The sequence below is a fragment of the Dermacentor variabilis genome, chromosome 3 (assembly GCF_050947875.1).
Source record: "Dermacentor variabilis isolate Ectoservices chromosome 3, ASM5094787v1, whole genome shotgun sequence".
Classification (NCBI taxonomy): Eukaryota; Metazoa; Arthropoda; class Arachnida; order Ixodida; family Ixodidae; genus Dermacentor; species Dermacentor variabilis.
In genome coordinates, this window is record NC_134570.1 from 104,496,023 (window position 1) to 104,511,818 (window position 15,796).

The 15,796-nt window shown below is 45.2% G+C and overlaps 1 protein-coding gene across 1 annotated transcript in view; it reads left to right on the forward strand.

Moving 5' to 3' along the window:
* LOC142576127 (nose resistant to fluoxetine protein 6-like) overlaps positions 1-15,796 on the forward strand; it is a 68,778-nt gene that overhangs the window by 25,575 nt on the left and 27,407 nt on the right. Inside the window, exons 8-9 of the mRNA XM_075686087.1 lie at positions 4,548-4,641; positions 5,127-5,213. Coding sequence (XP_075542202.1) covers positions 4,548-4,641; positions 5,127-5,213 — 181 coding nt within the window. The remainder of the gene's footprint in view (positions 1-4,547; positions 4,642-5,126; positions 5,214-15,796) is intronic.

The following is a 15,796-nucleotide window of genomic DNA, read 5'->3' on the forward strand; positions in this document are numbered from 1 at the left end:
TACAACAACAAAATGTAAAAGAAAACCCCTAAAGCTTTCTCTAAAGTTCCTTCATTTGCTATTAATTATATATCAGTACATTTTGCGCCTGTTTAGCGGAGAGATTGCGTTGCAAATAGGCGGTATGGCCACGCTGCGCGTAATCTGAAAAGATTGACGTGCAGACGTGTCTCCGCCTTTATCATCTTTATAATCAATGTTTCCACTATTCCACAATATGGGACACTTCTGCACCATGCAGATGAGCTTATCGGTAAATTCCACACGAGCTGCCTTTGATGTCATGGACGTGTCGCTAACACGAAGAGCCAAGCCCGCGAACATAGAAGTGCGCAAGCGAAATGCGTGTGCCGGCGAGGAAGACGGAAGTGACGGTGGTCGGCCAGTGAACAATGATTGGCTGCCCTTGCTGGCTGCTTCCGGTAGCGTCCAACGAAGCGCGTCAAACATCTGGCGTGTCGTGATCTTCGGCGGCGGGCGTTTTTGTCGACTCCGGGCGTCGAATGCGCGCCGTCGGGCAAAAATTGCAGACTTGCCGCCGGAAAAACGCTCGATGTGTACCGGCCTTTAGCGAGGCAGTTGTGCTACACCTCGCTCCGTTTTCGTGACGTGCCGCACGAGGCAGATGGTCCGCGCCAGCCAATATATCGCGAAATCGAAACACGTGTAGAGCTTTGCTCAAATTTTGCATTAAGAAATATTGTAATCGTCGGCAAACTTTCTCTAAGAAAATTTGTGTGACATGAAGCGTCGGACGCGCTTCTAACGTTCTAAGCTTAGTATGTAGATTATACTCCACCGTGCTATCTCGATTGATAGTCCGAACAACACGTAACTAAAAGCAATGATAGAAAAAAACAGGACAGTTATGTGTAGCAACACCATGGCGTTGCAGAAAAAAATATTGCAAATGATAAACACGTTCAAAGGAAGAAAGCGTTTATGCATACACACGTACACATCCGATGACTATGGCATGTTGAATATTAGTACTGTCAACCGCATCTCCGCACTTTCATTTCCGCAGTTAGCCGTGAACACCTGGGCGAGGAAACGCGCTCAGAAAAAAATACATATGCATTTTAAATACAGCAAAATAGCGCTGTTTCCTTGGCAGAATGGCTGACATATGCCTTAGCAAATGTAAGCTGCGTCCCTAATCCACGAAGAGAAAACAAGAAAACTGGTTGCTTGTTTTTATAGCTTAGAATCAGAAGCCAGTGCTGTTACCTTTGAATGTTTACAGAACCTGTAAGCTTCAATGTACTTCACCAAGCTGCAGACAAAGCAGCGCTGTTGCGAACGTCAGGGATTGTTTGTTTGGCACGACTTTCGCCTTCTTGTCCAGATTATTGCGTACGCATGTTGACACCTATGGAGGTAATGCCCATATTGTTATCCCTGGGATGGACTTGGTTATTGAAAGTCTGACATGCGATGTCACGTAGCTGTCAATGATTATCAATGATTCATACTTTCACCTTGATAACTCTTTCTTATGACATCATAAGTAATCCTTGAGAAAAGAATATTTTAGTGCTCGGAGTTCACAATGCCTGCCATTTATACAAAATGTAGTTTAAGTCAAATTAATTTAAATATCAAAGCGTATTGTTTCCAGCCTCTCGGTGGGGTTCGTGACGACGGTGTAACAGCAGGCGGGGTTAGCCTGGCATGCTTTTTCGGCGATAGTTCCGCCTCAACACCTCTCACATTTTAGAAAGTGCATGTCACCAAACTTTGTTCAGATCCGTGTCCCAAAGAAAGGCAAGAAATAGTCGTACCACTTTCTTCCTGACTTCTGCGGGCCCGTCAGGGAACACTACCTTTTTATAGCTTGCGTGGTAAGAACTTTCTTTTGCAGATGGCGCCGCAACGTCTTTCTTTTCCCGTAAGACGGTGGGCAAAACAAGATAATGTGTTCCGCATCGGCCATCTCACCACATAAGTCACAAAACGAGGAAATAGATCTTTCAGCCACCAACAACCAAGAGTTGATGTAAGCGGAGTTAGTTCAAATGCTTTACATCGGGGTAGCGTTCGGGCGAGCAAGTCCTTCAGCCAGGTTTGTTCCACCGGGAGATCTCTTTTTAGTTGCGCCCGGAAATTGCTGACAATTGCATTCTTAGTTTTCAGGAAATTCTTTTGAGCTGTACTATTTTATGGTACATGATAGCGTTTCGCGCACAAGAATGTCAGATTTCTTATTACCACCGATACCAACATGTAATTGGATTTAATCAAATTTCACTTTGAATATCATACTCCTAAGGTTTACATGAAGCGCCAGAGATCGCCTAGTATTCTCTACTGAGGCTGACCATGTTAAAATCGTTATAGCGCTTACTTTGAGTCGGTGAGAATAATGACATATTGTGCAGAGTAGGCACCCAGTTTTCGCAACTCACGTCTGCGAAAAAGAGAAAATACGACTCAGTATGCATCCACAGAATATACTCAACAGACATAGGACTCAGAACATCAGCTCTGCTAGTCAAATGTTCACTCTATGTACTGTTGCCCATGAATTATCAGGTTACGTATGCCACCTTTTTGTCTCTGAGGTCATTAATAAGGTCTTTATACTTCCGCTTTCTACTTCTGGGTTTCCAGGAATTTAGCCAAAGTCATGCTCACGTGGCGGATCTCTTGGTATACGATTCTGTGCGACGCATAGATATCAAATGTCTTCTCCCAAAGGACGCGTAAAGCCTGCTTTACGGGCAAGCACCTTTGGCCGGGAAACGGCACTGCAGCCGTCGCAAGAGCCAACCTCCTCGCCCAGAACCTGTTTTCTGAGCGGCGCGCGCCGCTACGACAGAGATCGAAATGTATGAAAATATTTGCAAGCGGCAAGAGCGGCGACAATGCCGGAGCGTCGGTGAGCAGTCACGCGAGGAGCTCGTGACAGGGGTGGCATTGGCGCGTGGAGGACGTCGCGACGCTTTTCTAGCAGATGACAGGCTGGATTGCGCAACATTTTGACGAGACACACAGCAGAGAAATACACACTTTTTCAACCTTGGCAATTTTCTACCAGCCTACAGCCAGTTACGAAAGAAGTGGCGGTAACTTGCACTCGAGCTTTAAATAAGGCGTGCGTGCTTACGCTTTCCTTATCTTTGATTTTTCTGCGTGTCGTGAGACCCATATGGACTCACATACAGGGGACAAAGTGGCAGTCCATGGTTCTCGTTCGTGGAACACGCAGCTGTATTTCTTCTCGTTGACTGTATCGGTGTGTGGGCACAGCGTTTGGCTCTGGGCTTCTTCTGTTAGAACCGATCTGATATCTGCTATAATCATGAAGCCCCTCCTTTTCTGCTAGAATGCGTTGAGGCGAAAGAGAGCCTAGAGATTGGTTTAGAAAGCAGACAAGGCCTAGTCACAAGTCTGCTGACATGTTTGTGGCCTGGAAGGTATTCATGGAATGTATAGTGGCATTCGAGAACGACGGCCGCTTACAGAGCCGCTTTTTGCTCGTTTCACGCCAAATCTTGATATTAACGTCTCCGCCTGCAGTTCGAGATGCCTGTAGTTGGGAGTGTCTTGAAAAAAGCATCTGACAGCCAAATTATATGGGCAAAACTGCAATGTATTTTTACACAAACAAGTCAAGAACTGATGTCGCTCTTGGGGAATAACGAACTCTCCATTTCACACGCGTTAAAACAAGGAAAATTGAAGATCCAGCACCAATTCTGGGGACCGCAGACGCCCACTGCTCACGGGTGCTCGCTAGCGCCGTGTGTCGCGTTAACAGGGCGCTTGTAGCAGGAAGCTGCGTCTGTAAGCTGCGGTGCCGCTAAGCAGCCGCGACCGTTCCCGTGCAGTCGCTTGCATATGAACAGGCTTAACGCTGTAAGACTCCAGCGACAGCTTATCTCAGTTCAAGTGCAAGAGCCATGACCACGTCACTTTTTTGCTTTCGGCGCCAAACAATATCTTTTCCCCTCGGCAAATATGACTGCGCAAAACAATTAGAGAAAAATTGTATGCAGGTCAGTAGGCCGGCGATTAAAGGGAGCAGATATCAACTTTACGACATTGAGCATACAATCGGTAAGTACTAATTCCCGAGCCCGAAGTTCAATATTTAATGAGGAACTTTCATAGCATATACTTCAGAAGTGCGGTCCAACCGGGTGCACTCGGCTCACAATAAGCATCACTGACGCCAAACTTCGGGAGCACCAATCGTGTAAATAATTAGGATGATAGCAGGAAACCGTGGATTTGTTGTATTAGTACGGACAAGCTCTAAGAAAATTTAACCCAATTTTAAGGTTGTTCTTGACACATCTGAAACTGAAAACATCGTAAAAATTGCTTTTCAAATAAGAGTGTATAAACGCTATATTGCAACCATTGTGGAGCGCACTATTTTAATGGTTTTCTGAAGATGAATCAGTTCTGGCAAGCAAGACTTTTCCCGTTTTTCATAAGTATGCAGTAACAACTATTTGACAGCGGAACTGTTCTTCAAATACGAATGGGCATCTGTTTTGAGGTATCTATGCATTAAAATATTGTCCTTTATATTTCAGCCCGTTTCTTAAATATGCTCATTTTATCTGAAGAATGGCCGTACATGCTTCTATCTGCGGGGTTCAGCAGCGTTGACACCTTCTTTTTTCAGAGGTAAGTTAAGGCTAACGTAGGCGATTGTTGTGATAATTGGTTTGGATGGAGTCGTGCTAGGAAACCTTTCTAGGTGGCTGAGCGACTATGGCGTTCTGCGGGTAAACTTGCGCGCGCTTACTCACCAACCGCAGAAGCAGATTTTCCGTGGTGATCAAATCCAAAAGCAGTTGTGTAAAGTCTAGGTGAGCATTAATAACGAACCTATAAGACATTCTGTTGCTTTGCTATTTTACGAGTCCACGAGACTTCATTGAACCAGTGTTCTTAACGATGAAAAATCTGCGAAATCTAATTGCCTATCTTGAGGTGTTTATTGCTTAAAATATGACATCAGGATATTGCACCAATTTACAGTTGTGCGAATAATTGTATAAGCGTAAGTGCGGTGATTAAAAGATAGACCTTTTCTGATATTACTTAGGTTGGTAGGAACTTCCGATTTCATTCGAGCTTTCATGCAAATTTCTCCAACTCTCTTTCAGCGGCTTCTTTTTGTGCTTGTCTGTGAGCAAACAGAAGAATAATGGGCCATATGCATTCGTCGTTGGTTTGGTGAGACGCTACATCAGGTAGGACGCACTCGGCTTCGTTTCTTTTTCTTATGGCACAGTAGCCCAATGAAATCACTGCTACAACGAAGTGCTAATAAAAACACGTCAGTCATATTTTATGATGGCAGCAATGATCACTTTGCTGAGTTGCTGTTATTGATGACCAATGTCTGCATCTAAAGCAATTCTTTTTATTTTATTAGTAATAACGTATTATGCAGTTGCTTTGTATGTCAATGTGAAAACGGAAATGTGCCATTCAGCAGCCTAATTCAAACCTTCTAGAGATGAATTTTTATTTCATGGCGAGAGCAAACAGAAGAATAATATGCCATTTGCATTCGTCGTTGGTTTGGTGAGACGCTGCATCAGGTTGGATTCACTCGGCTTCGTTTCTCTTTATTATGGCATGGTTGCCCAATGAAATCACTGCTACAACGAAGTGCAGAAAAGAAACGTCATTGATAATTGATGACGGCAGTGACAATAACTTAGATATGTTGATGTTAGCTGTACGAAATTTCTCTACCTAAAGCCGCTGTATTTGCTTCATCTATAAAGACGTACCACACAGCTGCTGTATATACCTCTGTAAACATTCAGACACGTGAAGACGACGAAGTGTTTATCCTGTGGATGGCTGCTTTTTCGGTCTCCTCAGTTTTTGTGAATTTTGTGTATTCCGGGGTTATCGCTTTGCTACGGATGGCGATGGATCCTGACCCCGTTGTGCGTAGTCCCGGCATGGCATTGCCTTCAACGGCGGCCTCAACGAAGCGGAACAGCCAAGATGTTGACGCCGCCAGTGACAGCACTGAACTGCACACGGCCAGTAGCGATGACAGTGACGAATGGCGAAGTACAAGGCGAAGAGGAGGATCCCCAGCGGGTCTTCTCCAGCGATTGCATCAACAGTTAAGGCTTCTTTTGGTCCACTGCGCCACATTATATTATTTGTTCCTGTTGATTCTTCGGACATCCTGAGAAACATGAATCGGCAAGATATGTCGGCACGACATGAAGCTCTTGTGCCGTATGACATAAAGCACATTCGACTTAAGCTATATAAGAACGTCCTGGTCATAGACCTCGAGCCCTCGACTGCCTTACGTATATTGCGAACGGTTACGGAGCTTGGCGGCATCAGAGTCCGTGCTGTCATCCCGCAAGACAGAGGCGCGCCAACGGGCGTCATATATGATGTCGACGTCTCTATGCGGAATGGTGACTGACCCTTCCTGTCCTAGCCAAACCAGTTACTGACGCTTCGGACGCACTGGAAGTTTGCCTAGTGGGCAACTGCCGTTGTGTAACGGTGATCTTCAAGGGCGACTGTCTTCCTTCCCATGTGAAGGCTTGTTTTTTTTCTACATGGCATTCCAGCCTATATTCAGAGGCCCCTTGAATGGCCCAAGTGTCTGAAAATGCGCCCCGTCAATGGCGTATGTAACAACAAGCCAGCTTGCGAGGGGACTGCCTTGAAATGCAGGGACTGCAATGGAAATCATGATGGGGGTCTCATCTAAAAACTGCGCACTAATCAAAAAGGGGAGGAGCATTTTGAGACAAATGGTGAAAGATGGCTCGTCGTGAAAGAAAGCGATAACGACTCTTAAAAGACGACGTTTTCGTCGACGGCGCGCTTTCAAGAAAGAAAAAAAAAGTGTGGTTTTGCCTCCGGAGCGTTCTTTCACGCCGCCGCAACCGTCATCACCGCCATGCACCCAACACCTACATGGTCAGAAGAATACCGATGCTCAGAAAAAAATATCTGACGCTTCTCTGTGGAGCGACAGCATCGACTGCCGTCAAGTGCTACTTCGACAACAGATAATGGAGCTGCGAAGATGTCCAGATCGTTGCTATGCTGATGTCGCTGGTGAATATTATCCGCACACTCCTCAATATTATGCAAGCGCCATCCGCTGAATGCGCTCTGCAAGTCATGGATTCTCGTGAACCAGTACTTGCGGGCCTACAATAACAAAATGGCTCGCCATCCACAAGGACTGCGGCCTTCCGGGAGCAAGTCAACTATGCTTCCATATTTCAATGGAACGCCATATGTCTGCAGTCACGCAGGTAAGAATTTCGGCACTTGGGTTTTGAGAACAAGTTCCCCTTTATCGTAATTTGTGAAACTGACCAATCAGAGACAATACGACTGTGGGACAACGAATCATTTGTTTCTTCATCATGCACTTACCGTAGTCAAGTTGCTGTGTATATCCGCAAGGAGATCCCTTATGTTAATCAAATAGTGCTGCTTCACAATGATAATCAATAGGCCTGTTTCCATGTTAAAAAGAACAAAGGTCCATTCACACTGATAGGTGCCTTACATATCCCCATCACGTCGACTTTATCGACAGACGCCAAACGACAGGGTCACAATAACTCCAAGCCCTTGGATAATAATTTGTGACTTCAGTGCCCATCATTCTCTCTGGCTAAGCTGCAGGACAAATCAACGAGACTTGAGTCTGGTTGATCTCACTACTGAGCATGGACTAAGAGTTTTAAACGATGACAGCCTGACTTATCGCCGAGGAGTGACTTGCCGCAGCTTCTTGGACTTGACATTAGTGCCACATAGTTTAGGTTCCAAAGTTCAACGGTTGACAGACATTGAAACTCATGGCAATGACCATATTCCTACGTACATGACTATCAAAGGCCTTGACAATTCTCGCTACCCTATGCGCTCAAGACAGATAGACTGGCAAGCGTACCGAATTTCGATCGAGGAAAAGTGCAAAGATGAACATCCCGAGTTCCTTGAAGACATGATCGTAAAAGGTCTGCAGCCTTCTATGCGAACGTAGGCAACATCTACAAGCGCACAGGTTTCGAGCAAGAATTGAAGAGGGTTCGGTTGATTCGCCGGTGGGCGGAGAGACGATGCAGGCCTACTAAGTCAATTTCTGACCTGATGGAATGTGAAGGGAATGCCGTCCCTTCACAGCGTTGGCTCTTTATCAAAGTCGTCTACAGCTTGAGGTCGTGGGAGAATTTCGTGGGGAAGTTACTGGCGACTTCGTTCTGCTGGCTGACATCTCGTTAAATGACGTTCCCGTGGCGAAAGATGAATGCATGAAAGTGCCTTTCTTTATGGAAGAACTGTAAGCAGCCTTGGCTGCGTGCAGGCAGTCGTCATCACCCGGTGCCGATGGGGTGACCTACTTAAGGCGCGTAGGCTCCACAGCACAACGCTGTCTTCTGCATAACTTCAATCCATCTTGGCGTGATGGTGGGTGGAAGTGTAGCCACAGTCCCCGACGGTCGGAAGTGTAGCCGACTGTTGTGTCAACTGAAGCCAGGGTAGTCTCAGCTGAACCTTACATCGCACTGGTCGACTACACTTGCGAATTGCATCGGTAGGTCATGAAGAGGATGTTGAGGATACGTATGGAATGGTACCTCGAATAGTAAATATTTGCCTTGAGGCAATGGCATGTTTTCGACGTGGGTGGTCTTCAGTTCATGGCGTCATTGATCTCGTCACCTCCGTGCAACAACAAAAAGTTATGAAGCGTCCCTCTGTGGCAATCTTCTTAGACGTGGACGGTGCCTACGACAATGTAACCCATGAAGGCATTTTCAAAGCTCTTGAGGTTGCAGAACTTGGAGGCCACGTCTTTAGGTGGATTATAATTGAGCTATCTCTCACGGAGATCTGTGCTTGTCATTACAGAACACGACCAGACAAATAGACAAATAGATCTACAGTCATGGCGCCCAACAAGACCGTTGAGCCCCACTTCTACCATTAAGCCCCACTTTTTTCTTCTAGTGGCGCTCGCCGAAACGCTAAGAGAAACTGCTAATGTCTCGCTATACGCTGACGATATTTGAATTTGGGCGTGCGGCGTGACAAGACCACAAATGCGTGCTAGAACACAGAAAGTGGCAACCCTCACAGCAGCATACCTTTGTCGACAAGGTCTCACGATTTCTACAGAACAAATATGCACTAGTGGCATTTACACGAAAATCAATGTATTTCTACCCGGTGTGTATCGAGGGCCAGGCAGTTGCATACAAGAAAGCTCACACGTTCTTAGGCGTTACTGTAGATCGTGACCTAACCTGGACTCCCGATGTCTCATACACAAAGAAAAACGCATTGGTATTGCGAATATGATCAAATTCACAGCTGGAAAATCGTGGGGCCCGACCATGTGCTCAACGTTACAGCTATACACGGCACTTTTTCTCGGACGTTTGTGATAGAATCTCCGTGTTTTGTACAACGCATGCAAGACTAATCTCCTTGCACTACAGAGCGTACAAGCCCAAGCTATTCGGACATGTCCTGCCGGAATGTTCTTTGACAGCTGCGACGATTGTCATTGCATAGGAGCACCAGATCACCCCTCATATAAAGGAGACGATAAAAGAGCACACTCGACACCTTTCACGGCTACCACCCACAATTTATCCAATTTGACCGTGCGAAGACCACAGGCTACATTCTCTGGTATTGTGAGGAGACACAATGACTCGATGCCATGTGGCTTCAAGCCTGCGAAACGCCCAACATCGGTATAGTGGTGTCTCTGGCAAATTGACGTCCACCACTCAATTCTTGAGATTGCTAAGAAGGTAGACTTGTCACCGCTAGCCCCGAAGAAGTTGTCTCTGCTTGTACTGAACGAGTCTTGTTTTCACTTCATACACATTTACAGCGACGGTTCCGCCAATTCCAACAGCAGCGGTTGTTCCATCTGACGCCGTCACTTTGCAATTTCAATATTCACACAATACCACGTCTACAGCAGCAGAACTTGCGGCTCTTCAAGGTGGATTAAAGTACTTGCTCCAGCAACCAAAAAACCTTTCACTCATTTCCCGCGATTCTAAAGCATCCCTACAAACTCTTAAGTTTGCCCTACGTCATGGGTTACACAAGCAACTCGTGCTAACAAGGTAAACAAGCAGCTAGCTAGAAAGGACACGACATTGTATCTCATTCGTTGCCGAGCCACTGTGGAAGTGGTGGCAGTGATAGTGTACACTCTAAGAAAAAAGAGAGTAAAAAGTGAGTCACGGCAACTTGACTCTCTTTTTTCTCACGAAGACCCGTTTTCGCGCGGGTAGAGTCACAAAACAAGAGTCAACATTTGTGTATGGGTCGTTTGACTCTTAATAGCACGCGAAGAGTCATCGTGGAAGATCGCGGCTCCTCTGATATTCGAGATGAGTCTGGCGAGAGAAAGATTAAAATGCTGGAGAAGAAATACCAGATAACGTCTTCTGTTTTAGGCAGGCCCTCGGGTTCCTGTCCTAGTTGTAATGCGGTGTATCATTCTTTCGTCCTTGTCATGTTCAGCAATTACATCGAACTCTAAATATCGGTTTTGCTCGAACATGTTTGTTAATATCTCACACGCTTAAGCGATAGCTGGCTTCCTATGCTAAGGAAGACCCGGATTTGGCACACTGTATTCTGCACATAAGTAAATCTAAAAAAAAAAGCATTGGCTACTAAAGAGATCACAGCAACGAGATAAGTTCATTAGGTGCACTCAACAGTGTCGATTGTAAATGTAATTGCGCTACGTAAAATTAAATGTTGATGATTTAGGTTCCAAAATCAAGATCTTGTTATGAGGCGCACGGTAATGGAAAACTGCAGATTTATTTTCAGTAGCTCGAGTTATTTAACGTGCACGGTATGCACAGTATAGGCGCGTTTTCGCATTCTGCCCCCATTGGAATGCGACTGCTGTGGTTGTGAGATTGGACCCATGACCTCGAGCTCAGCAGCGCAACACCAAAGCCGCTGGGCTACCGCAGTGCGTTGCGTTCCGCGACCAGAAACAAATATTAGCGTACGCAGCACTGCTTTTGAACCCCCTAGAAATGTAAAAACAAAAATGTAGCAGTTTCCCCCCAATGCTGCATGAACCACTGCACGAACAACTGCACGAACCTAGGTTCGTAGTTTCATCGCCTGAATAAACTGTAGTAAACAATGGCTTACTCCGTAAATTAGCAAGCACGGGGTCGCGCGCGCACGTGACAGCGGCGAACACTGTGACAGCGGTGAACACTCGCTGTCACAGCGTCGGCGTGATGAAGGGCGCGAACAGAGCGGACAGAACACTTCTGCTGCCTCGTCCTTCAAAGCGTCTCCGAAACTTGAAATGGCGCTATAGAAGCGCCCTCCCTCCCCCCCCCCCCCCCCTTGCTTTGCACCCATCGGAAATTATCTCCAAGACAGAACGAGAGTGACGCCAGACCGGGCTAGAGCAACGGCCAGAGGAGGAGCGTGCTAAACCAGCGCCTCCTTTCCCCGGCTTGCGCGCGTTTTATCACGTGACCACCTATAGCTACTTCGGACACCCATCCAGGCACTATACGTCTCGGCTCACCCTCGTACACTTCCTTTAACGCGCACAGCCAACGGCGCAGGATAGGATCTTATCGCACTTGACTATATACGTAAGCTCACGGCAACACCGACAGATATATTTCGGCGGTTGTGTCCATATAATTGCTATCGCAAAATTCGCAATAAATAGAAAATTTTACTAAGCACCAACCACGCTGCTTCTCCATATGTCGTGATAGAGCGGTGAACTATAGTTCTAGAGAATGTGTTGCTAAATCTCCGTCAAATGATTACGCTCGCATTTGGTGACAGCGGCACACAGTCGCAAGGACTTGTGGAGGAAATACCGGAGTTCTGGCAGCTTCAGGTGCACTAGATCATTCAGTAACATGGGCGGCTTTGTAGTTCTACCTTACATTAGAGCAAACTGCACTCGACAGAAATCAAGGGCAGCCGCACCGTTATATCTAAGCAAATTAAGGACAATTACGCCGCGTCTTCACACTTCGAGCACGCTCCGACAGCCCAACGATAGATATTTCAAACGCACCCACACTCGGACGAGCAAATCTTGCTTCTGCCAAGTGAACGTAGCGGGTATTTCAAGACGCTTGTTAAATTCATGGCTGTTTCATTCGTGAACATTACTTAAGTGACGTAAAATTATCAGTGCGCAAACAGTTTTTATCTCAACGCGAGGAAACAAAACCGAAACTAGCGCAACTGTTTTGCTCAGTTGTGCAGATACAAAATGATCCAAAGCCGAAGCCGTCAATAGCATGACGCCATTTTACAGTTGCGCTGCATCACGCGCGAGTGCGTTGTCGTTGAGTGGTTCTGAAATCGCTGCGTTAGGGGCGACTGCAACCAGGCGTTGCGGCAAGTTACGGTGGGAGCTTCTGTCCGTGCTGTGTGAGTGCGACGAGGGGGACAGCCGCCAGCAGCAGCGTGTCGCCGATGTCGTCTTTGCCGACATCGAGCAAGTGCAGCTCGCCGGACCGTCACAAGCGCCCGAAGTGCTGCGGTTTGCACTGCATCTTTCGTTGTGATATGGGAGATCGCAACGGACAGAGACGACCAGATGCATACGAACGACTACCAGCGGGGAGTGACCTGTGCCATATTTCTCTTAACGTCTCAGGTAAGCATATCAGCTTTTGTTCCGAGTTTACAAACGGCGCGTACTCGGCCCTTCCGGTATGGCTACATTTTTCGCCACGTTTCTCTTGGCAGTTCACAGACGTTTCTTAGGCATGCGTGCGCGTATGTATGCGAAAATGCTACTGGCAGACGGAAGCCTCAGGAGAGCGTCTGAAATTATTGCAAAGCTGTACTGCCAGGAGAAACACCCTTAACGACTCTAGTGACGAGTGGCCTGTCGCATCGAAAAATCCGCAGAATATCAAGTACTGCGTAACTTGAAGTGTAGATACAATACTCGCACCAATGTGACTTTCGCTGGCGAACACAGGTAGTGGAAAAGACAGCTTGTGTATTCTGAAGATTTACTAGCGCTTTAGGTATCTTACGGCGAATAATAAAAGCGCTACAACGCTGTATGGCAGTGTCAGGCGATGTGGGAGCAGATATTTTTAAGAGCGGTAAAGCGGCTGCCTGCTCAAGCGAACAGACAGCGTTTTAAAAGCGCTGAAACAGAACAAATTTTATGTGCATTTGGCTGTAAGTAGAAAACACATTAGCTCCCAATCTAAGCCTATATATAATGTATTATTTTTACGTAATCTTTATTTTCCCGGTTGTAAATATTTAAAAGCATGAACTTGCTGCAACATTTATATAGTAAATCCTACTAGGCTTACAAAACCTGGCTGTGTTATGTGATTAAATTGTAATATTGCTACTGGATTCTGATTCTGGATAATGTCCGGTGTTTTATGAAAAAAAAAAAGGATCCTTTTATTTGTAGTTTTATGTTAGTGCGCATATTTGCCAAGCAGAAATGAGTTGATTGCAAAGTTGTACCTTCCAGTGAGCTGCATATGAACCCAAGTTTATCTTGTCTTGGCTATTCTAATGTGCATACAACAATTTTAAGTATATACAGCTGTAGTTGGCTTAGTCGCTGCAACATATTTTGTAAAAGTAGAAGGCCATTTATTATTTTGCTGCTTCCATGCAGAAATACCTTTTTTTCTTGTACCAAGAAATGCTGACAGTATTAAATGAAATGAAGTGTGGTGTATTTTTCTGCTAACTTAATAAAGGAAATTTCGTCTGCCGTGTATCAGAGATTAGTTTACCTTCTTGTACTAAACAATGCATTATGTCCTCGGCTACTGCTGTTGTCCTGTGTATATTTATAATTTTGATATGTATTTTATTTTAGGTATTCAAGAATGGCAACAGCCAGAAGTCACCATCTTATCCAGCACGTTATGGGTGAGACAAATTGTAGCAGGCACTTTTGCATATCTCATTAGCATATGATGCTATCTGTTGTAATTTTTGTGTCCACTTTCCTGTCTTTATGCATTTTAGTATTGTGCAAAGGGTAATAGTTTTACATTGAGACAGAGTAATCGACCGAAGGGGACACATGGTTGGAGAAGACAACACACACAAGCCTCCTTTGTCCGTATCTCTATGTTGCGTAGTTACTCTGTCGTTATCTACCAACAAGCCCAAATTCCTCATCAGCTACATTTACTAATGATCTGTTATTACAATTTCATTGACATAACATTGAAAGTACAGAGGTACACAGGAAGACAGAGATTTGACATGATGAAGAGCCATAGAACAAGGAGCATCGCTGGAGCCAATGTTTCGACAAAGAGGAGATTTTTCTCAAAACGTTGGCTCCAGTGAATTTTCTTGTTCTATCACTATTTACGGTTAAAAGAAAGCAGTATTGCTCTTGCTCAAGTATTATGCATTATGGAATAGAAATTAGCAGGGTGAAATATCAGGAATGTCAAAATTCTTGTATATTCCAACGCTAGAGCAAAAGCCAGAAAAACAAGATGTAGAGAACCACGTTGTTATTTTTCACTGCCCAGTTTGGCCAGCTTCATTCCGAGCTTGCACTTTGTTGCATTAACTTCCACTGGAATTCGTTAATTGAATTAGCTTGGTGATTTACTTATGTTAAGAGATTTTGAACTTGTATTAATGCAGCTTACATAATGCATGTAAAGAAATTTACAATGACATTTTAAGGTGGCAGGCTTGCAGTTTACTAGCAGATCACTTGATGGTATGAGCTCAGGTTTCAACCGAGCTTCCATGCACAAATCGGTTGCACATTTGTTTTTTCATTGTTTGGATTTTCATAAACTTAAAGGGACACTAAAGTGAAAGATGATTTCTTCTGCATCAGTAAATTGCCATTCTACAACACCAAAAACACCACTCTTACAACGATAAGACGTTTGGCAAGCCACGAAAAGCGCAGGAACGAAATACGGATGGCGACGCCTACTTAAGTTCCCGCACCTGGGGGCTGTGATGTCTTGGATTTTGATGGCATCTTCTAGGGCCTACTAATTATATATACCGGTACAGATTGACAACATTGTGTTCTAAAGGAACCAAATAATAAACATGCGAAGTTTCGGGAACCGTTATTCAGCCAACACAGCCCAAATGCGAAAACATACTTTAGAATCCCTGATGTCACGCTGACGTACCGGCGCTGGGGTTTCGGCGCGAAATTCAAATACTGATACTTGGACCTTCATTTTCTCATCTAATAATCAAACTATTTTTTTGAAATGACTGCCTGCAGGGTTCTCAAACAATGCTTCATTAGTCTAAACTGATTTATTGTTTCACTGTAGTGTCCCTTTAAGTACCGTTTCTTTTTTGTCAGGGTTATAGTTGTGTAGTAGGACCTAACTGTTTGCCTTTATTTGTATTGGTAGCCATGTTACACAGACAGCTCAATTTTTATTGTAAATCGTGAGGTGGTAGAACTAAGAACATTTGTGCAAATTTGTTGCAGGTACACTCTGGCGGCTCCTACCCCTGCATCCTACCACCACTCTCCAGACTACGTCCACTAGAGAGTTGGGAGCCTTTGGCGGCTTCTGCCACTGCATCCTGCCACCACTATATCCCGACCACGTCCACTAGGGAGTTGGCAGCCTTAGTGATGACGCCAAGCAGGCTTACAGCAGGCAGAAATATTCAGGTAAATACCTGTAATTAAGCGGCGTCTTTTTGAGTGAAGTGGGTTGTAGCCACTCGGCAATGAAAGAAGTAACTTCGAAGCAGTTTATACTCCCTTCTGTCTGTGCAGGGA